Source organism: Myotis lucifugus, unplaced genomic scaffold, assembly GCF_000147115.1.
Source record: "Myotis lucifugus unplaced genomic scaffold, Myoluc2.0 scaffold_42, whole genome shotgun sequence".
Taxonomy (NCBI): Eukaryota; Metazoa; Chordata; class Mammalia; order Chiroptera; family Vespertilionidae; genus Myotis; species Myotis lucifugus.
The window spans coordinates 761,062-785,448 of NW_005871090.1; the positions used below are offsets into that span (position 1 = coordinate 761,062).

Consider the following 24,387-nt stretch of genomic DNA (forward strand, 5'->3'; position numbering starts at 1 on the left):
GGTTTAGAAAAAAAGTGTCTCGGGTAAAGATTTTTAAAAGATACTTTAAAATTAAAGGATTATTACAAATAATTTCCAAAAGGAGCACATTTGCCTCCATGAATAAAAATATTTGTTGAACATACCAGAGAGTTTCATTTGGGAGAAGGTGTTATTGTACTTTGCTCCTTCTCCAGTTCCCCTGCCCCACATTGCGGTTTTGAAGAAACCTGTTTCTATGTGCATCTCTCCTTCGCGTTGTTTTTTTTAAAAAAAAACACACAAAACACCCACTTCCCACCCCTGCAGCCTTCAGGAAGGGAACTTGGCTTGGGGTTTCCAGCAGATGGGGCTTCTCAGCCTAACAGCTGGCAGATCTAGCAAAGATGAGGAGGCGGGGAGGGGTGGGCTGCCAATGTCACAGGCGCTGCTGCCGGAAGGGCCATTCCTCTGGCTCCTGCTTCATGGTGGAAGGAATGGCCTGCAGCATCCTGCAGGTCTGAGGTGAAGGAGATCATTGGAAACCTGCCCTGAGGAAACTTAGACATGAAAGCACCCCTGAGTGCAAGAGATCTGCGGTGTTTGCTGGTCTCTGCTGCTCTCAGAGACCCAACTTTGAGAACTCACATTTTCTATAACTTAGAGAGTTATTATACAACTAGGGGTCCCTTGGCCTGGCCTGCACCCTCGAGGGATGTCAGAGAGCCGGTTTTGGCCCGATCCCCACAGGCCACGCCAAGGGACCCCACCGGTGCATGAATCTGTGCACCAGGCCACTGTAGGCATAGAAGATCTTTGGTTAATCTCTTCCCACCCTCCCGCTCCCCACCTTCCCTCTGAGATTCATCAGTCTGTTCCATGTTTCCATGCCTGTGGTTTCCGCTCCTGTGTAGAGTGTAGTGCTCATCATAGCTAGCAGCCGGTCAGCCAATTGGCCAGTCGGCTGGTCATTTAGGCTTTTATATATATAGATTGAGACATCCACATACAGTCTTTGTTATATTGTGAGAGAAAGCAAACCCCAAACATTGTTCTCTTCCTAAAAAAGGCCATTTTTATTATACTTTGTATTTGTGATCATCAGGTTTGTTTCATTTTTAAAAACTGTATTGCCCACAAATATTGTACATGTATTAGACTGTTTAGTCCTCACACCAGCCCCATGAGTAGTACTATTATATCCACTTTAAACAGACTAGGAAGTAAGCAGGCAGAGGTTGAGTAACTTGCACAAAGTCCAATATCTGGAACAGGCAGAAGAACCACAATTTGAGATTGATCTTGGAGAGTGTGGGTCCAGAGGGCTCTTAAGCAAGACACTGTCACTGTCTCTGGGTACAGTTATTTCCTGATCTTGGGATATCCTTACATCAGGTATGAAAATAAGACTCCATTCTTTCAAAATCCAAAGTTATACCTTCTCTAAATTTTCTAAGAAGTGTAGCCATTCCGTTCTCAAAGCTTTCACAACAAAGTGTTTATATATTCAATTGTGTTCTCTATTCTATTGTAACATCCTATATAATAAAAGGCTAATAAGCAAATAGACCAAACAGTGGAACGACTGGTCGCTATGACACACACTGACCACCAGGGGGAAGATGCTCAACATAGGAGCTTCCCCCTGGTGGTCAGTACGCTCCCACAGGGGAAGTGCTGCTCAGCCAGAAGCCGGGCTCACGGCTGGCGAGCGCAGTGGCAGTGGCAGGAGCTTCTCCCTCCTCCATGGCAGTGCTAAGGATGTCTGACTGATGGCTTAGGCTCGCTCCCCATGGGGGGTGGGGCTAAGCCATCAGTAGGACATCCCCCAAGGGCTCCCAGACTGCAATAGGGTGTAGGCTGGGCTGAGGGACCCCCTCCCCCCCCCCCCGACCCAAGTGCATGAATTTCGTGCACCAGGTCTCTAGTTTATTATATTTTGTTTGTCTATACAAATCCCTCTTCCCCACTAGCTTGTGTGCTCTGTAGAGATGGGGCCAAACATCGTTTTTCTCTATAGCTTCATTGCCTGGAATGTAGTAGGTCACAATCAATATTTGATGACAAAACGAAAGCTCCTGCTACACTGACAGGAGTTTCTATTGATGCTGTACCTGTATCCTCTCAGCCCACCCTGGAGGTCACCTGCAGCTAGTGCCTGTCCCTGCTGAAGGTTTCCTGATTCTCTCTACCTAAAAGTGTTTTCTAGCTGCTGGGGAATTCTTGTTCAAAGGTGGGGCAGGTGGATTTTACCAAGAAATTAATTTCTGGGAGCAACCTGCAGCCAGTGAGGGATGGGAAGTGACAGATGCCCTGGCTTCCCTGCTGGGACAAGTCTGAGGTGAGTTCTACAAAGTCCCTCAGGGCATCCACACCAGAACTGGGCACCAGCTGCCCACAGCAGTTACTGTTCATTAACACACCCTTTCTTGACCGCCCTTCCTTCCTGGCCTCAGTACTCGATTCCCTCAAAGCCACATGGAAGTTAATTCTGCCAATAACCAAAATGAGCTTTGAAGCCAACTCTTCCCCAGTTGAGCCCTCAGATGGAAGGCAGCCCAGCTGACAGCTTGTTCTCAGCCTTGTGAGAGCCTGAGCAGAGAATGCAGCTAAACTGTGCTCAACTCCTGACCTCTGAAAACTGTAATGTGTGTTGTTATAATTTGTTGAATTTATGGTAACTTGTTAAACATTTTGGTACCTGGAAGTGGGGTGCTGCTGTAACAAATACCTAAACACATGTGTATTAGCTGGCTATGGCTACTGCCGTGGGTGGCTTAACAACAGAGATTTATTTCTTATAGTCTGGAAGGCAGAAGTCCAAGATTAAGATGTCAGTGGGGTTGTTTCATTAAAGACCTCTCTTCCTTGCCTTACAGATGACCGTCTTCTTGCCATGTCCTCACATGGTCTTTTCTCTGTGACCGCCTGCCCCTGGTGTCTCTTCCTTTTCTTGTAAGGACATCAGTCCTATAGGGTTAGGGCTCCAGCTTTATGACCTTGTTTAACCTTAATTGCCTCTTAAAGGCCCATCTCCAAGTCACACGGGGGTTGGGGCTTCAACATATGAATTTTGGAAGGACATATGCGGTTCATAACACAGGAGTGTTTGTAACCAGGAAGTGAGTAGAGGCTGAAGGAATTTGGAGGAACATGGTAGAGAAAGTCATAATTGCCATGAACAGACTCTTAGTAGAAACCTGGACTTCGAGGATGCCGCTGGTGAGGCTCAGAAGCAAATGAGGAACATGTTATTGGAAAGTGGAGGAAGGGGGTCCTTGCTCTGTGGTGGCAGAAAGTTTGGCAGAATTGTCTCCTGGAGTATGTGGAAAGCAGAAGCTGGAAGTGATAAACATGTCCACATATCTAAGGAGATTTCCAAGAAAAGCGTGGCAGGTGCTGCCTGGTTCTTACTGCTTACAGTAATTGCAGGAGGAGAGAGATTAATTGAAGGAAGAACTTACAATTTAAAAAAAAAGAAACCAGAATCTCATGTCTCAAAAAATTCTGAGCTTCTCCAGATGGCAAAGATGCAAAAATGAAGAGCTGCCTCTCAGGAAAGCGTGTTCCGAGGGTGTGAAGGTCAGCTGCTAAAACTCAGAAAGACCAAAGTTGAGATGAGGCCATCACACAGAGGCCTTTGTAAGGAATGAAGGGTGTACCTCACAGATCTCAGTGCAACCAGAGAACCTCTAAGGTAGGGGTGGGCAACCCCTGGCACACGTGCCAAACATGGCACGCCAGTAACTTTTGCTGGCACAAGAAACCCTCTCTTATAATCTTCCATTTACAATTGTGAATCTTTGTTCTCAGTGATGAATTTTGTTAAGTCTCCTAATAGGAGTAGCCTGACGGATGAAAATAGTAGCTCGTGCATATCTCTGAAGGTCACAAAATATAAACCTGATGTAAAATCTCTGTCATCAGTGATGCAGCAGCAAAAGTCCCACTGATAATATCAAACGGAGTCATAAAGTTGTCTGTCGGACTATCAGTGTACATGTATACATTAAAAAATAAATGTATTTTTCACCATCATATACTGTGTTTTTGTCGCTCGAATAAATGTTATTATTTCTTCAAGGTTCTTCACAAGGTACACCTTAAGAGATACCAAGTAGGTGTAACATGTTCTCAAAAAATCAGGGTTGGCACGCAGAAGAATTTTGAGTCAGAGATTTTGCTGGTTTTGGCACGCACTCACAAAAAGGTTGCCCACCCTTGCTCTAGGGAGCTGAGGGGCATCTCAGCAGGAGGCCAAGGACAGAGGGTTTATCTTAAACACATCAGTGGCTATTGCTCTTGCCTAATGGAGTGAACCACAGTGAAGTCCACACAAGGTTTACAAAGTCACTGAAAAGTTGTTTAAATAGAAACTTTGCTAACTTGGACTGCAAGGGACAGATATTACAAAACATAAGGAGGCTGTCAGACCCCTCAAGTTATACTGGCAATGGAAAGCAGGCTGGTAGCACCACTCTGCTGTGAACACAGGCTACCTTTCATGAAAAAGAAGAGCAGAACCAAGAATCCAGAGGGTGGAGCCTGAGCCACAGAGGTTATTCCTGAGCCTTGACTCCTAATTGAGGGACTCGCAACATTCACCAGGCTGGTTTCACAAGGGCTCTGGACCGGTGACTCCTTTTTACCTTTCATTTCCCCTGTTTTGACTGGAGTGTCTGCAACTATTACCCTATGTCTGCCCCACCGTCTCATGTTGGGAGGGCTGGAGGCAGATGCTCGGCACTGTAGTTTCACACAGGTCCACAGCTGGAGAGTAACTGTGCCCCAGCAGCTGTGATTGGTAGGTCACACTCAAGCCCTTTATCCACACCTGACCCCAATTTGACTTTACGATGATGCCCTAACGCAGTGGTCCTCAACCTTGGCTGCACAGTAGAATCACCTGGGCATCTTTTTAAAATCCTGATTTCTGGGCCCCATCCTCCGGAAATTCTGTTTCTTTGTTATGGGGTGGGGCCACAACATTAGTAACAAAGAAACAGAATTTCCGGAGGATGAGGCCCAGAAATCAGGATTTTATAAAGATTCCCAGGTGATTCTAATGTGCAGCCAAGTTTGAGAACCACTGCCCTAATGCAAGGGTGGGGACCCCTTTTTTTTTTCTGCCAAGGACTGTTTAGATATTTATAACATCATTCACTTAATATAAATATATGTTGGTATGATAAAAGCTCCTAGATTTATTGAATTTCAAGTTTCACCTGCAGTTGCCTTGGCAGGGCCAGACCAAATGATTTTGTGAGCCTTGTATGGCCTGCAGGCCAGAAGTTCCCCACCTTTGCCCTAATGGGATGACACTCAGGGAACCTAGGGTTGATGTATCTTGCATGTGGGAGAGACAATGGAGAGCAGAATGGACAAGCCCTAGGGTGACGCCCCCTGCTGGTGCTCCCAGCTTTGAGTAATTCCCTTTCTATTAGCGAGGGCAGGACCTGTGCTTGCTTCTAACCAATAGGACATGGCAGAGGTGATGGGCTGTCACTCCCACGGCTATGTTCTACATGATACAGCATTAGTACTGGAATATCATTTTGTGATTCTGTTATGGTGAATACGTAAGATTCCAAACAGAGTGGCTCTTGCTCTTCCGAGGCCTTGAAGAAGCAAGCACTCTGAGTTCCACAGAGAGGAAGTGAATTCCGCCCACAACCTAGAGGAGCTGGGAAGTGGATGCTTCCCCAGTCACGCCTCCAGAGGGCAGTGCAGCCCAGCTGATGGCAGTCTGGGAGCCCTTGAGCAGAGGGACCCAGTTAAGCCTGTCTCCACTCCAGACTCAGGGAAACTGTGAGATAATAAATGCGTATTCCTTTAAGCCATGAAGTTTGTGGTAATTTGTTATGCAGCAATGAAAAACTAATACAAAGATTCTCAAAAGGAAGTGGATTATGTGATGATAGCAAATGCTTAGATTCATGCCATCTCAGGCACAGTTTTTTTTTCATGGACATTTTAATGTTATTGGTAATAGCAGGAGCATTCAAACACTTGGACAGTGATGTGCTGCTTGAAAATGATCAAAGTATTGATGAATTGCCTTCTCACTAGTTTATACCGGGCAACAATATAATGCTTATATTTACTAATACAAGACAAAAATGATAAAAATTCTAGGATTTGACAGTGCCACAAAGAAGCCTACAGTGGCCATCTTAGTGCCCCAATTTCTATAAGATGCTAAATGAGAGTAAAATTAAATCTTTCAAGTTCCACGCATGTGTGGGAGTCACAGAGAGAGCCGCATGCTTTTTCTTTTGATCTAGAAGGGTTATTTTCAGTTAGGTCACCCCTGCCAGGAGAGAAGCGCTGGGGCAAATAAGGCACTCCTGACAATATCATCTCCCTTTATATAGAATTTCCCAGTTCTCAAAGCACCACCATCCTCATTTGACAAGTTCAGCTGACAGGAGGTCAGGACAGGCCTCTCAGGAGAAACCAACAGAAGTCGGCAGAGAAGCTTGTGATCTGGAGGTTTGCTGTTTAACTTCACATACGATCAGCCCAAGGAGCAGCCAGGCCACCCTGGAGACAGGTGAGCAGCACGCATTTGGACATTTACTCATTTGCTTCTTGGTGCACACTTTCATTGACACTTCTTGTTTAAATGTTCTGTCTACTTCACGTGAGAAAACTGTGGATCAAGCGCATAATGAAAGACTCTGCAGAAGGCCCTGAGTCCTCCATGACTACAAAATAAAGTCATATGGCATGCAATTTAAAGAAAATTCTGAATAGGAACAGCTGAAAACCTGAGTCAATATAGAAGAGAGAGTTGGTTACAATTGCAGATTTCCATTCAGAACCAGCCTGTCCGAAGCTCACAGATATTGGAAAACTGGCATTTGGCCAAGACATAAGCCATTGTACCCTTCTTCCATTGACTGCTTTTATGTCATTATCTCTTGTCTCAGTTTTCCTTGTTCCTTCTATTTTATCTTATTTTTTAAAAATATATTTTATTGCCCTGACCAGTTTGGCTCACTGGATAGAGTGTCGGCCTGGGGACTGAAGGGTCCCAGGTTCGATTCCAGTCAAGGGCATGTACCTTGGTTGTGGGCACATCCCCAGGAGGAGGTGTGCAGGAGGCAGATGATATGCCCTTGACCAGAATTTAACCTGGGACCCTTCAGTCTGCAGGCCGATGCTCTATCCACTGAGCCAAACCAGCTAGGGTTCCTTGTTTCTTTTAAGTAAGGACAACTGGACCAAATTAGAATTGTTGGTTCTACTTAACTTAAATAACTGTGCCAAAATGGCTTTAAATCTGCACAATTCTATGTGTATACTCCTTTCTGTTGATTCATTCATAGCTTCTTACTTCAATGATTGTTCTAGCTTCTGATATATATTCTGCATGGTTTATAATATGTAATTCTCAGTGACTTGGACGATTTCTCCAGAGAAGACACTTCCAAACAGTGGGATCATCCAATCTACATGGTATACTTTGGCCCCTTAAACATTTTACTTTCCCTTTTCTAAGAGGCTGGTCGAGTCAATAGGATTCTCTGGAACCACCAATGCGTCCAAGAGCTGCCAACAGTGCTAACTACACTCATAAGAGATTTGGAAAGAGAGAGGACCAGTCTGAAGAAGTTTGGTGAGAGTATGAGGTACAGTTAAAAGCATTTGAGTAACTCTACTTTTCTGGAGGAATTCAACCTAGTTGACCATTGTTTGTCATTTCTGTCTGGTTTTATTTATTTTTTTTCACAGGTAAAACTGTGCCTGAAGTCTTATTTGCAGAAATACAGGACTGGATCTATACTCAAGATGTATTTTCCAGTCATCCCCCAGATGGCATTTAAGCATCTATAACAAATATTTTCATGTCATATGGACTGGATGCTCACACATTTGGCATTAGGGGTAGAAAGCGATAAAGTGAGTAAGAGCATCACGGGGCTCAGGAACTCAGCACTTAGCAAACCTTGCTCCAACTCTCAGTGGGGCTTTTAAATTCTGTCATAGAGGATAATAAGCCAGCTCATCCAGAAGATGGAAAAAATGAGCTAAATGGTCCTTTTAAGTACTACGTCCACTGAGCATGGTGGATTACCACTGAGCTTCCTCCTTCACTGCTCGCCAGGACCTGTTATGGCCTGGACAAGTGAAAAACCATGGTGAAATAAATGATACCCTGTCCTCACCCAATAATAAACATGCTCTCTAAAAGAGAGCACTTTTCCTGGGCCTTCTGCTAGAATGTTACCTTCTGCTAGAATGTTACCCTAAGACTCTAGAATGTTCTATCCTTCTAGAATGTTCCTCATCAAATGATAACTGTACTCAAGGTAGTTATTTGGGCATTTTTCCTTTATCATGATGACCAAGAGCAGAGGACTTTTCTGGGTATACTGAACACTCCATTTTCTAGTTTTTATAAAAACTTGGGATATGAGAAAACTAATGAAACCAAAAAAGGAAATTCTCTCCAATCCCTACTTCTTTTCATATGTGGCCCACCCTATTATGTGGTCATTAATTAAGCATGAGCCTTCTCTTGGTGGGGGGATATGCTCAAATAGTAAGATATTTCCTATTATTAATCAGTAGAGTTGGTTAATTAGTCAGTTTCTATTAACTCTCAATCAATACCTGTTTAAAATGGAAGGTCCTTTTGTTCCTAAATATTTACCTTTTCAAATATCCATCTTTGTATATTTTACATTTATCTGGCTTAAAAAGTTTCAAAACCCTATCAGAAAATGAAATTTACAAGGTACAGGATCAGAAGACACTGCATTGATCTTTAGGTAGAACATACTCACATATTCAATACCAGAACAGATGACCAAGAAGATGCACAAATAATGGAATTGCAATTCTAATTTAGTCAGCTCAGATGACACCTTATAAATAAGCTTTTCCCATAATTTATTAACTATGATCCTACTTTGCATCCTTTAAAAGAATGCATCCACTTTTGATTTGCCTATCATTTAAATACAATCTAGTCAATATTCATGTTAACATAGAATAAGGTATTCATGTTGCTCAGATGTCTACTAATATAATGAGCAAGAGATATAGAATAGAATCTGATCTATTGGGATAGCATAATGAAAAATTCAGAAATGTTTAACTACCCTAGGGAGCTTTTGGGGCAATTACTTGATGATCTATTGAATTCTTATTCTGAGGTACAGAAGAAAACTGCAATGGCTGCATTTTCTCTGTAGAAACTTAATGTGCCTGAAATTTATTGGATCTGAGTTCTGCTTTAACACAATTATTTTCATGACAATTTCTTGCCAAAAAATCTACTAGCCATTTCTTTAGGGTAATTATATCTTATTCCATGACTCAAATGATTCACTTTTATTTAAAATAGCTATTTCTTAAAGTATAGCAACAACTTTGAACATATATGTATGCATACATATGTAAATATATGATTACATATATAAAACTTGTATATGTGTATATCTATGCATGTGTGTATATATGCATATGTATAAAATTATTTATTTTAAAATACGTTAATACTAAATTTTATATAAGGATTCAAACATTCGGAGGGCAAGTGCAAAACAACAAAAGATTGTCTAATATAATGTTTAATCAAAAGTTATTGCCAATATTTACCAGAAGGGGTGGGTAATATTCTTCAATATAAAGATTAGCAAACATCACTTGAAGTGCAATAAACATTTCCGATTTTGTGGTTGTACTTTATGTGTCTGATTTAAAAAAAGATCTCACATGTAAAAGCTGAGGATCCTTTGCATGTGCTGCAATTTACAGTAAGTGGTGAGCACTATAATCATTGAAAAATAATTATGGCTAATCTGTGGCTATTTCAAAACAAATACACTGCGTAGGCATCTTATACTTTGCCTTTAAAGATGAGACGCTTCATCAAATGACAACCTGCTTCTTACGTCAACTTAAAGCCAAATCCTCGTCATACCTTCATGGGAGCCAGCTGGATGGGTGTGATGCATGACGGGTCCACCATGGGCTTCGGCCTGTTGGCCGTATCTGCCAACAGACTATGCCACTGCTGAGGCAGGCCGGTGAATTTCTGTTCCTGTGGATCAAACCCTGTGTGAACCCTGTGTTCAAAGTTGGATGGACCAGAGATTTCAATCTTTTTCTTTTTCTTTCCAAACATGATGCAAAGACCTGAGAAAGGCAAACAGAAAAGAGGCAGCTGTTTATCTGTTGCCAGCAGAAGACCACAAAGAAATGATTAATTTGTCCAGAGTTACATCTTTTCAGTAGTGCCTCTATATACCAGCTACAAAATAATGAAAGTTGGGTTTTCAGGGTATGTAACTTGCTGTAGCCCATGGGACAACTGAAACCACAGTGACACTAGGATGAAACGTGCTTGCACATGGGGGCTTTCCCTCCTGCTGCTCTGGGAACCATTGCCAGCATGAGAGACAGGTCATCCTGTGGGAGATGACAGACCATGTGGCCCAGGCACCCGTCAGGCCAGCAGCCACCAGCCCGGGGGGCAGCAGCTGGCCACTAGGAGCCCACACAAACCAGCAGAAGAACCACCCAGACGAGCTGGACTCAAAGTACCGACCTACAGAATCAGGGCACAAATAAATGGCTTTGCTTTAGGTCATTATACTTTGGGGTAAATTGTTGCGTGGAAAAAAGCTAACTGTTAGAGGAATGCAAAAACCTGATTATTTTCCCATTTTTCTCTTTGTTTTTGCTGCTTCACAGTCTCAAGTAACAATGTCCAATCGGTAGCTATATTAGCTGTTACACAATCATGTTACCTCAGAAGAGTCTTGGCTATTACACTCCTGTCACGGTGGTTGAGGGCCTGCAATGTTTTTAGTGGCCAGGAAATGATACCAAATAAGTAAGCGGCTCTGTAAACCATCTCTCCGTGTATTTAGTGAAAATAAAAATACATTGGAAAATATAATTTGGTCATGTGTTGGCTGAGTCCACTTGACATTTAAGTAAACTTTATGACCATCTTTTTTAAAACAACAATTTAGAAAAATCATTTTAGAAGAGTTCTTTTGCATGCATTCATATCCGAGCAAGCACTGAAAATGCTAAGCCAAGTGTTTTTAGAACCAGAACAGAAATGTCTTACTATCCCCTTCCTGATTATGAATTTCCCAGTGGTTGCTATGCCATTCAAGTGAGAGTATAAAAAAGAAAATATTAATGAATTAATATTGTTCTTGTTTTTCAATAAGACACTTGTAGTGAGGAAACCCACAGGTGAATTAATTTACCTATGTTGCATTCTGTGATACTATCCACCTGTAACCTAAATGCTAACAAATACCGTTCAATAGTCCAATAAGTTTGAGTTAAAGAGTTATAGAGGAAGCAAGTGAAAAGGAAAATATACAACAGTTCCAACTCCTACAGCAACAATCCTGTGAAGCTGACACTAAATGCAGAGAGAGACTCTCCATGCTGTAGTGGCAGCCCCCAGGGATGGCCATTACTCTGAGAGCAGTGAGGACCCCACACTCAGGGGAAAGATGGACAAAGTCCTGGTGTTGGGGATGCCTCCTTCTCTCTGATGTGACTCTGCCTGTCCCTGGCATGGTGCGAAATGTCCAGTGTGTATGACCTCACTGAAAATTCACCACAGCCCTTGATTTGGGGTCCCCAACACCACCCAGGTTTCATTTGCTCAGAGAACTCACAGGACCCAGCGTATGGTCATGTTCATGGCTGTGATTTATTACAGTGAAAGGACACAGAGCAAAACCGGTGATGGGAAAGGGTGTGTGGGATGAGTCTGGAGGGAGGCAGGCACAGCTCGCAAGGGTCCTCTCCCGTGGACTCACACGGGACGGGACTAATGCCTCCAGCCCTGAACGGTGACAGCACGTGTGGAATGAGGTCTGCCAGGGAAGCTCATAGAGGCTGGGTCAGTGATGGCGAATCTTTTGAGCTCGGCGTGTCAGCATTTTGAAAACCCTAACTTAACTCTGGTGCCGTGTCACATATAGAAATTTTTTGATATTTGCAACCATAGTGAAACAAAGACTTATATTTTTGATATTTATTTTATATATTTAAATGACATTTAACAAAGAAAAATCAACCAAAAAAATGAGTTCGCGTGTCACCTCTGACACGCGTGTCATAGGTTCGCCACATACTAACCCTGACAAGCTCAGGGCAGGCCTGCATGGCAGCCTCACACACTCAGAGACCTAAAGTAACCACATGGTCTGAAATGAAAACTTCCTAACTAAAAGTGAGTCATGGTGGGTAGTCAAGGCCTAGGCCAGTACCTTCCTTGACAAAGGTTGATCTCTACTTAACTGAGCCTGTCTATTGTCATATTTCATCTACAATAACATACTTTTGGAAAGTCAGCCTCCTGGGGCAGAATCTCCCACCAGAGCACAGAATCCCTCATTGTTATCTTGCTCTCTGCAAACCATCTCTATGTGCTGTAAATGCTAGTTGTTAACTCTCCTGTACCCACCAATGTAGAAGAGTTATGTGCCTATCAGCTTTACTCCTTATCCAATCTCCGAGATTTCCCTGCTTTTCTTTATCCCGCCTCCCTAGACTACCCGCAATGAATTTCACCTAACTCCAGACTTGATTCTTAAGGTCTGGTATTGACTGTTAGATTGCATGCATCAGCAGTATGAGATTACATTCACTTTCAGTGAATTTTAGGCAAAATCAAGAATCGTGTACTTGGAACCAGCCTGGGATGCACAGGTGGGCCGGTTGGGTGGATGGGTAGGGGGCTTCTAGAGCCTGTGTGACATCACAAAGCAGCAGGAAATCTGAAGATGAACAACAAAACGAATGTCACCTTGCAAGATGTAAGCTCTTAAAAAAAAAGATTATTCTAAAGAAGCCCATTACAACAAAAAGAGAAAGACAAACTGAGAAAACCAAAAACTGGAATAGAAAGGCAACATAATCATAATATAATTCTTGGCTCATCAGTAAGCAGTGACAAAAATCACAAAACATAAGGACCATTTACTGCTATAACCAAAAACAGCCAAAAGAATTATATTGAAAAAATAGAGAAAGTGGGCAGATAACATAATAAAGCTAAATTCTATCTATTGCAGCGGAAAATAAAACGGTGGAGAGTCTTAAATTTTATATAGCTGTGTATATATACTTGGGCCCATAAGTAAAAAACTGGAAAAAAAATGGCCCAAACTGAAAAAATATATGGTGGCCTCTGGGAAGCAGAACTTGGAGTTATCACAGGGCAGGTCAGGGAACCACAAGATTTCTTACACTTGTTTTGGTAAACCACCTGTGGTATTTTATGTCCTAAAATATTTTCAAATCAATTGAAAGCAAAGCACTTGTTAAAATTAACATACATCAGAATACTAATATATTCAAATAAAACTAAAAATCCATCCAATAGATTGATGTTCAGATGACGATTGCAGCTTCCAAATGGCACTAGCCCATTTTGGTGAGAAGTGGCAGTTGAGAGTCTGAATGTTCATTAAGGTTCATTATAATCATGGGTACATTTCTAATCCTGCACCCTTTTCACCCTTGTTTCTATTCTACATTACTTGCTATAGGTTTTGAGTGTTTGCAAACTTACCTAATTCTGTGGTAGCTAAATCCACTGAAAGGGATTTATAATTGGATGAGCAGATGGAGGCATGGAAAGAAACTGCATATGACAGATAAAACATAAACAAATGTCCCCTATTTCTCAACTCTCTAGAATGTCTCTTAGCCATAGGTCCTCAGCTTATGGGATAAGCATTGTATAAGTCAGAGTTCTCTCAAGAAACACAGCCAACAGGACTTAGTATAGGAATTGGCTAATGTGGTTATGTTGGCCAAGATGTCCCATGATCTGCCTTCTACCATCTGGAGAACCAGAAAAGATAGTAGTTAATTCAGCCGAGACCATAGGTCTGAGAATCAGGGGTAATGGTGTCAGTTCGGTTCTGAGTCTGAAAACATGAGAACCAGGAGCATCAAAGTCCAAGGGCAGAGGACGGATGTCTCAGTTCAAGCAGGGAGAGAGCAAATTCATCTTTCCTTTCTCTTTTTGTTCTATTTGGGCCCCCCAAGGAATCGGAGGATGCCCACCCACGACGGGGAGGGTCATCTGCTTTATTCAGTTCACCAAATCAAATGCCAGTCTCTTCTAGAAACATCCTCACAGACAAACCCAGAAATAATGTTTAGCAGCTATCTGGGCATCCCTTAGCCAGTCAAGTTGACACATAATATTCACCATCACAAGCATGTGGGGGGAGAACTGATAAGAACGTTCTTCATGTTTACACAGAAAATGAAGTGGTTTGCAGGTAGATATTAAAACTCCTCCTGACTGCAACATCCTTACTGGCCTGGAAAATAGCCACTAGCATTTTTTTTCTCCTCAAGAAGTCAATTTCAGGACTCTGAATTCCATTTTCAAATTTCTTGCTCAAAGGCTACCTTCTTATATAAATGCCTAGTAACTACATATTTTTAAAACTTCTGGCATTCCTTATTAATTTATAGGGTTGGAATAGTCAGTAAGAACAGTGATACACTGATGGGAAATATCTGTACTTTTCCAAATGTTGGCATGCTCATCAGGGATTTTGAATGGAGTTTGGGCTACAGTATATAAATTCAAAGGTATTAGCTTTCCAGTGTACTCGAAATTATCAAAAAATATCTGGGACACATGCTACAACATGGATGAATCTTTAAGATACTATGCTAAGTAAAATAATCAGACACAAAGGGACAAATATTGTATGATTCTACTTATATGAAGTATCTAAAGTAGTCAAATTCATGGAGTGGTGTAACTCACCTGAGTCATAGAGACAGAAAGGAGAATGGTATTGCCAGGGGCTGGGAGGAGGGGGAAGTGGGGACTTACTGTTCAATGAGTTGCACTTTGGGAAAATGAAAAGGTTCTGAAGATGGATGGTGGTGATGGTTGCACAACAATGTATACTTAATGCCATTGAACTGCACACTTAAAAATGGTTAAATGGTGAATTTTATGTTGAGCACAGTTTATAATAATACTAATAAGGATAAGGATATAATCATGGGTATAAAAGGGTTTCTCTGGAAAGTAACCTCCTGGGGTGATCTAATAATAAATTCCCAACTGGGCAGGCCATTATGTGGCAGCCATGCCCAGGCATAACTTCTTTATTAAGGGCTGATCTTTGCCTCAAGTAAATTGTGTCCATTGTTTCTGTGCCTCTAGGTTAACACATCTTTGAAAATGTCTCTTTTCAGATCCCTCCCAAAATGGACAACCTCAAAAGAGTTTATAATCTTTTTTTTTTAATCCTCACCCGAGGATATTTTTCCATTGATTTTTAGAGAGAGTGGAAGAGAGGGAGAGACAGAGAGAAAATCAATGTGAGAGAAACACATCAATTGGTTGCCTCCAACCAGGGCCTGGACTGGGGAGGAGCCTGCAACCAAGGCACATGCCCTTGACCACAATCAAATATGGAACCCTTCAGTCTGCAGTCTGATGCTCTATCCACTGAGCCAAACCAGCCAGGGCAAGAGAGTCTATAATCTTAATTAACCTGTAGTTCTATCCCGCCTTGCTTTCTCCCACCTTCATGTAATCTTCCTTATGTCACCTCTTTAATTTCAGATGCATAAAAGAAACTGCATACAGTTACTCTCCAGAGAGTTTGAGATCTTGCTACCCAAAGTATGCCATCAATTTGGCTCAAATAAACTCATAAAAATTATCTACAGGTTTAGATGTTTCTTAGGTTGACATACTTCAGGAGCTTTGAGTGCATGGGAGGAAATATTTGGCAGAGAGGGGCCATGTTTAGGATGGGATGGGGCAGAGACCAGATGAACAGAGCTGGAGCTAATCTAGTAGACAATCTTTTTGTTCATATTCCTTCTCACCTTCAAAGCAATGTTGGTCTAAGCTTTGGCACTGACAACAACTTAGGGGTACACTTGCAAGCCTTATAAGTACTTCTATAATCTAGATGCAATTACTAGACTAGTAAGGTTTGCAGCTAGCTGGACAGCTGGCTTCTTAGAATATGAGCACAGAATTAAAAATGATGCCTTTAATGTATATCTCAGAAGTGATTCTTTTCTCACTGACTCCCTCATGAGGAGATTTTTCTTTTCTTACCCTCAGATCTATTTCGAAGGACGTGGTAAATGTAATAATGGATATTTAAGTACTTTTGAAATACCTTCTTGTGTTCAGATAATTTAGGTTTAATGATCGGCCTGTCATTGGTAGAAGAAAGATGACTCTGAGGAACTGTACTGCAGTGGGGATGGCACCAACCACACTGCCTCCTTGTTGAGATGTCATTGCTCGGATATACATCTATCATAGTCTCAGAATCAGGAACAAAAAATTCACCAGGCTTTTAGTTATGTTGTTTTTAGGTAATATATAATACTAGAGGCCTGGTGCATGAAATTTGTGCACTGGGGGGTGGCGGGGGGTTTGTCCCTCAGCCCAGCCTGCACCCTCTCCAATCTGGGACCCCTCAGGAGATGTCCGACTGCCAGTTTAGGCCCGATCCCTAAACCAGCAGTCGAACATCCCTCTCACAATCCTGGACTGCTGGCTCCCAACCTCTCACTGCTGCCTGCCTGATTGCCCCTAACTGCTTCTGCCTGCCAGCCTGATCATCCCCTAACCACACCCTGCCAGCCTGATCATCCACTAACTGCTCCCTGCCGGCCCGATTGCCCCCAACTGCCCTCTCCTGCTGGCCCAGTCACCCCTAACTGCCCTCCCCTGCAGGCCTGGTCTTCCTCAACTGCCCTCCCCTGCTGGCCTGATTTCCCACAACTGCCCTCCCCTGACAGCCATCCTGTGGCGGCCATCTTGTGACCACATGGGGATGGCCATCTTTGACCACATGAGGGTGGCTATCTTGTGTAAGGGCATGACGGTCAATTTGCATATTACCTCTTTATTCTATAGGATACATCACATATTTGGGATGCAAAGGAAAACATTAAACACCTAAGATTGGTTCATAATATAACCTAAAAATAAAGTTGTTTTCTAAGAAAAATAATGTCATCATATCCAAAAAGATGTAAATGACATGGTTGGTTTCCCTTTATGGCCCCTGAACATCACCCATGGGTTAGTCCAGTGATGGCGGACCTTTTGAGCTCGGCGTGTCAGCATTTTGAAAAACCCTAACTTAACTCTGGTGCCGTGTCACATATAGAAATTTTTTGATATTTGCAACCATAGTAAAACAAAGACTTGTATTTTTGATATTTATTTTATATATTTAAATGCCATTTAACAAAGAAAAATCAACCAAAAAAATGAGTTCGTGTGTCACCTCTGACACGCGTGTCATAGGTTCGCCATCACTGGGTTAGTCACTGGTTCGAACCAGGTGCTTCCCACTCCAGAAAACCCGCTTCAAAGCATGTTGGGCTAGTAAAGGTCACTCTTGTACCTGGTCCCCATTTGTATGGCACACACTTGTGATCCAGCTGTACCTGCCTTCTCAACAGCTAGAGCCCTTTTCTCCTATTGTGTATTTGTCTCTGGCTTCTGATTTCTATCCTTTGGATTTGAACTCAGCCTTCAAATTTGAGTCCTTGCTTCACTGCTTCTTTTTTTTAAATTTTCATTTATTGGTTTTAGAGAGAAAGAGGAAGGGAAGGAGGGAGGGGGAGAGAGAGAGAGAGAGAGAGAGAGAGAGAGAGAGAGAGAGAGAGAGAAAGAGAGAGAGAGAGAGAGAGAGAGAGAGAGAGAGAGAAAGAGAGAGAGAAAAGAGATGATTTGTTGTTTTACGTATTTATGAATTCATTGGTTGTTTCTTGTATGTGTCCTGACAGGGGATCCAACCCACAACTTTGGTGTATGGGAACAGCACTCCAACCAATTGAGCTACTCGGCCAGGGCTTCTGACTCCTTTCTTCTTATCTGTCCTCTAGTGTGTGAATCTCTCAGGCACTTCCCATTTAGTTGGCTGGATCTCACTATCTGCTAGTTCCTTCTCATCGCTGCTTTATGCACACTAGGAGCCCAGTGCACGAAATCACATGGCACTGCCCACCCACCTGCAGCCCTGCTTTGACACCCGAACCTGTCCACGCAGAGCTCCAGTGCACCTGGCCCAGCCCCCAAACCCTCTGGCCTTCTCTGGCTGCTTCAAGCCCCGCCCTCAGTCCCTCGAGTTGCCTCAGGCTGGTCCCGCCTTCTCCAGGTGCCTCCATACTTCCGCCCTGTCTCCGGAACAATGCAGTGGCTATGCCCAGTCATGGCGCCAGAGGAGAGAGTGGAAGCCTCCCACCTGCTGTATTGTGCTCCTTCCCCTGGCAAGTGGGCCGAGGGGCACTCAGAGTGCCAGCAGTAGGTGGCGAAGGACAGGTGAGGGGGGCGCTATGGGCTCTCACCCCTTCCCTCCCCAGCACGGGATGGTGCCGCCTCCTCCAGGCACCTCCCCACTTCTGCCCTGTCTCCGGAGCAACACCCCAGCTAATATGCTAATGGTCTGGTCGTTACCCGTTACAGTGTCCCGACCATTAGCATATTAGCTCTTTATTAGTATAGATAAGCATAGCCCATGGACACAGACAATAGTGTGGTGAAGATCTGGGATGGGGTGGGAGCTGGTTGAAGGGGGGTTAAGATGGGGAAATAGGAGACATCTGTAATACTCTCAACAATAAAAATAAATTTAAAAAACAATTGGATAAAAATGTATTAAATGTTACAGTCAAACGGCCTACTTCACCAGGCCTTATCCTATAGCATAAGTTTAGTTCCTCCTCATGCCAATGACCCAGATATGGAGATATAGCCCAGACTCCTCTCTTGAGCTCCAGATTGGTCTCCTCTTGGATTCTTTCCACTTTTGAAACTCAGCATCCGCAAAACTTAAGTCATGATCTTCCTACTTGTTCCACCTGTTCTTTCTCTAGATATCTCAATTTTACTGTAAAGGTCGTGTTGCATCAAATTGCTGAAGCCAATTCTGGGACTCCACTTTGACTTCACCTTCTCCATCATCTTGCACATGCAATCACTGCTAATTCCTGTCCATTCTGCTCCCCAAATGTTCACTACATCTATATATCTGTCAGAATTCCCGCTGTATTAGTTTTCTATGGCTGCTGTAACAAATTACTACAAATGTAGCTGCTTAGACAACATAATTCATTACAGTACAACTAGAGGCCCCATGCATAGAAATTCGTGCAAGAGTAGACCTTCCTTACCCTGGCTGCCAACACCAGCTTCCCTCTGGCACCCAGGAGCCGGGTTTCCCTCCTCCATTCACAGGCAGGCACCCGGGACCCGGGCTGGTTTCCCCTAGGCCACCTGCAGGCACCCAGGACCCCAGCCAGCTTCCCTCAGGCCCCAGCTTTGTCAGGAAGGACATCCAGACATCCGGAAGGTCGTTCGGCTGTCCCGTCTAACTACCATATTACCCTTTTATTATTATAGATTCTAAAGTTCAAAAGCCTGTCATGGCTCTCACTGGGTGAATATCAAGCCATCAACATAGCTGTGTTCCTTTCCAGAGGCTCTAAGGGAGAACCCAATCCTCACCTCTTCCAGTTTCTAGAGGCCACCTGCATTCCTTGACTTTGGACCCTTCCTCCACTTTCAAAGCCAGCATCACTATGGTTCCTTATACACATCTCTGCTTGACCCTCCTCTTCTGCTTGGCTCATCTACTTTTCAGGACACTTGTGAGTACACGGTGCCCAATTTGTAAAATTTCCCTATCGCAAAGTCAGTTTATTAGCACCTATAAATCCTCCTGCAATTCTAATCCCCCCTTGCAATGTCACTTAACATATTCACAGACTTTAGTAATTAGGACACAGACATCTGGAGGGGGCTACTATTATGTCTACCACACCCACTGTCACTACCGTGCCACCACCATCTTTCTTTACTACAAAGTCTTTTAGCTAAGTTTTCCTTCAACTAAACTTGCCCCCCTTCCAGTAGCCCTCCACCCTGCAGGCACACTAATCTTCCTAAAATGTGAATATGATTGCATACTGCTCTCTCTCTCCTAAGCCTTTATACTATGACTTCTCATTGACCTTAAAAACAAACTCCTTATCACAGCTCACAGGGCTCCCTGAGTCCACTCCTTGCATACCTCTCTAACTACTTCACTTCCTCTCCCCTCATTAAGCTTTATGTCCTTAGTCACCTCCATTACCTTAAAGGCCCTCTGTCCCTCCAACTTCTGCCTCCCCTTGGCCCAGTGCCCCCTCTTATCTCAACCCTCACTCTAAGTTTCCCTTCTGGTCTCAGATCAAATGCCACTTCCTCGGGGAGGCCACTTTTGAACCCTAGAATCCCTCTGTTCTTACATTCTCCACAGCCCCTTGTATAACTACTCTGCTAAAAGAATACTATTTCACAATTACAGAAGTAATGCATGAACATGAGTGTGGGCAGTTCAAACAACAAAGAAGCATACAGAATATCACACCTGTTCTCACTGCAAAATCCCAGACCTGGACCTTTCCCTGTTTGTGTATGCATACATAAACATGACAACACTATGTAAACTGTATGGGATTAAATTTTTGTGTCATTTAACCTATTTTAGCTGTTTAAAAATAGAAAAAAAAACCCACACGCAAACACAAAACACCTTGGCTATCTTCCATATCACAACACATAACAATACTTTTTTCTTCTTTTTTAAAAAAAAAATCCTGAGGATATGTTTTTATTGATTTTTAGAGAGAGAGAGAGAAATATAAATGTGAGAGAAAAACATTGATCTGCCACCTCTCATAAGCTCCCCAACCAGGGATCAAACCCACAACCTAGGTATGTGCCCTGACTGGGAGTCAAACCTGAAACCTTCTAGTGTACAGGGCAATGCTCCAACCAACTGAGCCACCCAGCTAGGGCAATACTTGCTTTTTTAAAGCACTAGCATTTTAAAAATGTAATGTACTATAATTCGTTTATTGAATCCTTTACTAATGAACATTTAAGAGGGTTTTTTTTACTCTTTAAAAACAACACACAGTGAGAGTCCTGGTGAATGCATCATTCTGCATAAATATGAGCAGTCCTGTGGCATAGAATGTCAGACAGCATGGAAATCATGTGGTGTAAAGCATATGTATTTATTTGTTAGGGCTGCCACATAAAAGTACCACAAGCTGGGTGGCTTATATAGCTGGAATTTATTTCCTCACAGTTCTAGGGGCTCACAGTCTGAAATCAAGGTGCCAGTAGGGTTAGTTTTTTCTGAGGCCTCTCTCCTTGGCTTGTAGATGGCCGTCTTCTGTCTTCAGGTGGCATTCCCTTTGTACCTGTCTGTGTCTAAATGTCCTCTTCTTATAATGACACCAACCATATGGAGTAAGATCCACATTAATGACCTCATTTTAACTTAAATACCCCTAAAGACTATCATCAAATACAGTCACATTCTAAGGTATGGGCAGTTAGAAGGTCAATATATGAATTGGGGAGGGAGGGGTACAATTCAGCCTATAACAGCGTATACGTTTAAAATGTTTAAATACTGCCAATTTGGCTTTCAGAAAGCCTGGATCATTTCCCTCTTTTACATTGTTTTCAAAAAGCAAATTTGGTCTTCCTTAGAAGATTGATTTTATTGTGATATAGGATATCAGATGTTTTGCTTCTTTAAAATTTAAATTAATTGAAGAAGAAAAACACAACAAAAAACAGTGCAATGGTAAGATAATTGGTTTGAGGCAATGTTTTGTTTTCACCAAACCTTGATTTTAGTCTAGAGAAGCTGTGTGTTACTATGAAGCAACCTCCTATGTAAGGTTGGAAGAAAATATTGACCAGATAGTAACTTCTAATTTCTGTCTGCATTTTGAAACTGTGTCTAAAATGTACTTAGAGCAGCGGTTCTCAACCTGTGGGTCGTGACCCCTTTGGGGATTGAACAACCCTTTCACAGGGGTTGCCTAAGACCATCGGAAAACACATATATAATTACATATTGTTTTTTTGATTAATCGCTATGCTTTAATTATGTTCAATTTGTAACAATGAAATTGGGGGTCACCACAACATGAGGAACTGTATTAAAGGGTCGCGGCATTAGGAAGGTTGAGAACCACTGACTTAGAGTGAAGTTCTGGTGAGGGTTATTTAAATAGCATTGTCATTTCCCTCTCTCAGTTATGCATAATAATAACCCTTTGAAATTCAAATCTTTGAAAAAAATGCCAAAATGCATTTCCTCTCCAATTTATTAATTTGAGTAGGTTTGTTGGAGAATGGTGGCATTTCTGGCTCTTTTAAAATGGAAAAGAGGCTTATTGTTCCTACTTTCTATAATGTCTGAATTATGAAATATATAAACTCAGCAAAGACTGCCCTTCCCTTTGCAAATGTAAGGCAGAGCTGCACTCTAAAGCCTTATCCAGGGGCTTTCTCTGAGCTCTGAAGTAAAGGTAGGCAACCTACAATACCACTGAGAGGGTCAGTTTAAAATATATTCCTTTAGTAGAAGAGGAGAGCTTTTTGAATAAAAAAAAGCATTTAAGCCATTGCTTTGCATGTCTTCTCTTTTATATGACTTCTCTTTCATGGCCTACTTGTTCAAGAGTCCAAACTGGGAGTTATCCATGTGCCCCTCAGCAATAGAATGTATAAATAAATTGTGGTATTTTCCTACAATGGATGCTATATGGCAAATGAGAAGGAACTATAAAGAAAAGTTTAATAAACTTCACAATTGTCATGTTGATTGCAAAAAGCCAGATACAAATGACTGTGTACTTTATCCTATGATCAGAGAATTTATAAGTAGGTCAGACGCAGGCAGAAAAGTACCTTCCATCAAGGTCACCAGACAACATGTCAGAACTCTTGACTTGGAGTGAAGACTCCTCTCAGGAACTGAATTATGCCATCTGAGCAATGCTTGGAAGAGAAAATCTGTAGATCCCAACCAACGTGCAACACTTTAATCCAAACTTAAAGAAGCTCAGCATTTCCCCTGATCTCTCCAAATAGTTCAGTGCATTGACACCCTCTTCTGTACTTGGGCAAAATGACCACAAGAGATTGATTCTTCAACCTCCAGTGGTTTTCTACAGTAAATCAGACTTTCCAAGACCTGATTCAGCTCTAAAATTCTATGATTCTTTGATGCTGTGGGAATTGGGACTTTGAAAATCAATAAGATGTATATTAAAAGTTTTGGAAATTGTCACTATCATGGCATAACCTAACCAGAAACAAATGTTTTGGTCAGACAATGGAACTTGTCTAGGAATCTTTAAATCTCATGGAATATAATTTCATTCTCAAAAGAATCAAGAGAGTATTTGCTGTTGTTGCTATTATTCTTTTTAATTATTTCTCCCATGTTCTTCTACAGTTATCATCTAGTATCCGAGGCAGTACCAACAGCAATAGTCATGCATGGATGATAGTTATTGTTGATAAAAAATGGTTTGTAGCTTCCAGATTCATGTTATGTATCATAGCCTCATAAATACAAGGCTAAGGGACATTTAAAATCAGACAAATATTCACTGAGACAGAGCACTGACCCATAAATGTCAAATTATTTTATTAAAGAATCTCTTAAAAAATGGGCATGGGTGCCAGAAGCCAATTCCAGCATATCATAATTGCAAGAGTTTCATCAAAAGGTTGATGGAACTTGGGGACTCAACAAGGGCTGAGTCACATATGTTGTCACCTGTTGGGAATGGCTGATGGCATTTCCCCAAACCTGAAAAGGGATGATTGTTTGCTGCCAAACAGCTCAGGGCATCTTAATCTACATGGTATTGCCTCCTACTGGCCAAACACCTGAACAGCCATAGGCTAATTCTCCCCATTCTGACTCTGTAAATGAAACCCTACCTCTTTGAAGTGTACATCTCTACCTCGCCTCAGGACAATTTGTATTAATAAAAAGGATGGGGTCCTGAGCCGAAGAGATCTTAGTTCCTTTTAGCTAAGCTCCTCGGACCCCCAAATGCCTTTCAAAATTATGCTTCCTCTCTGAGGACTCTTTAAGTTACACACAGCCTTCTACCGATTGCGGAACCCTTCTAGATGCTGGAACAAGACCCCCGGCACATGGGAGGCACATCTTTATGGTACAACTTGAAAGGTGTGGAAGAACAACTGAATAGTCATCATTGTGTGTCAGTTATTCAAAGGTTGGGTTATCTTACTGAGCAGCAACAAATGTGGTCTACAATTGTATCCCCAAGTCCCCCCTTCCAATCAAAACCACCCTCAGATCCCTTCTTCGTAGCCACATGAATGCTTGGCTAGAAACTATAATTCTCCTTACTACTTCCTGTGACCATGTGACTAAATGATTAATGAAAAGTATGCGTATAACTTCTAGGTCATCTTCAAGATGTAGAGATGCTTGCCCTGGATTTCTTCCTACTGCTTGGAAATGGTGACCATTGGAAGAATGTTAGAAACCACATCTTGAGGATGACTCTCATATTGGATCCCTG

At 42.3% G+C, this 24,387-nt stretch overlaps 1 protein-coding gene across 1 annotated transcript in view; it reads right to left on the bottom strand.

Moving 5' to 3' along the window:
• Positions 1–24,387, bottom strand: part of PAK5 (p21 (RAC1) activated kinase 5) — a 233,821-nt gene that overhangs the window by 71,874 nt on the left and 137,560 nt on the right. Inside the window, exon 3 of the mRNA XM_006087950.3 lies at positions 9,893–10,107. Within this exon, the coding sequence (XP_006088012.1) occupies positions 9,893–10,096 (204 nt within the window). The 5' untranslated portion in view covers positions 10,097–10,107. The remainder of the gene's footprint in view (positions 1–9,892; positions 10,108–24,387) is intronic.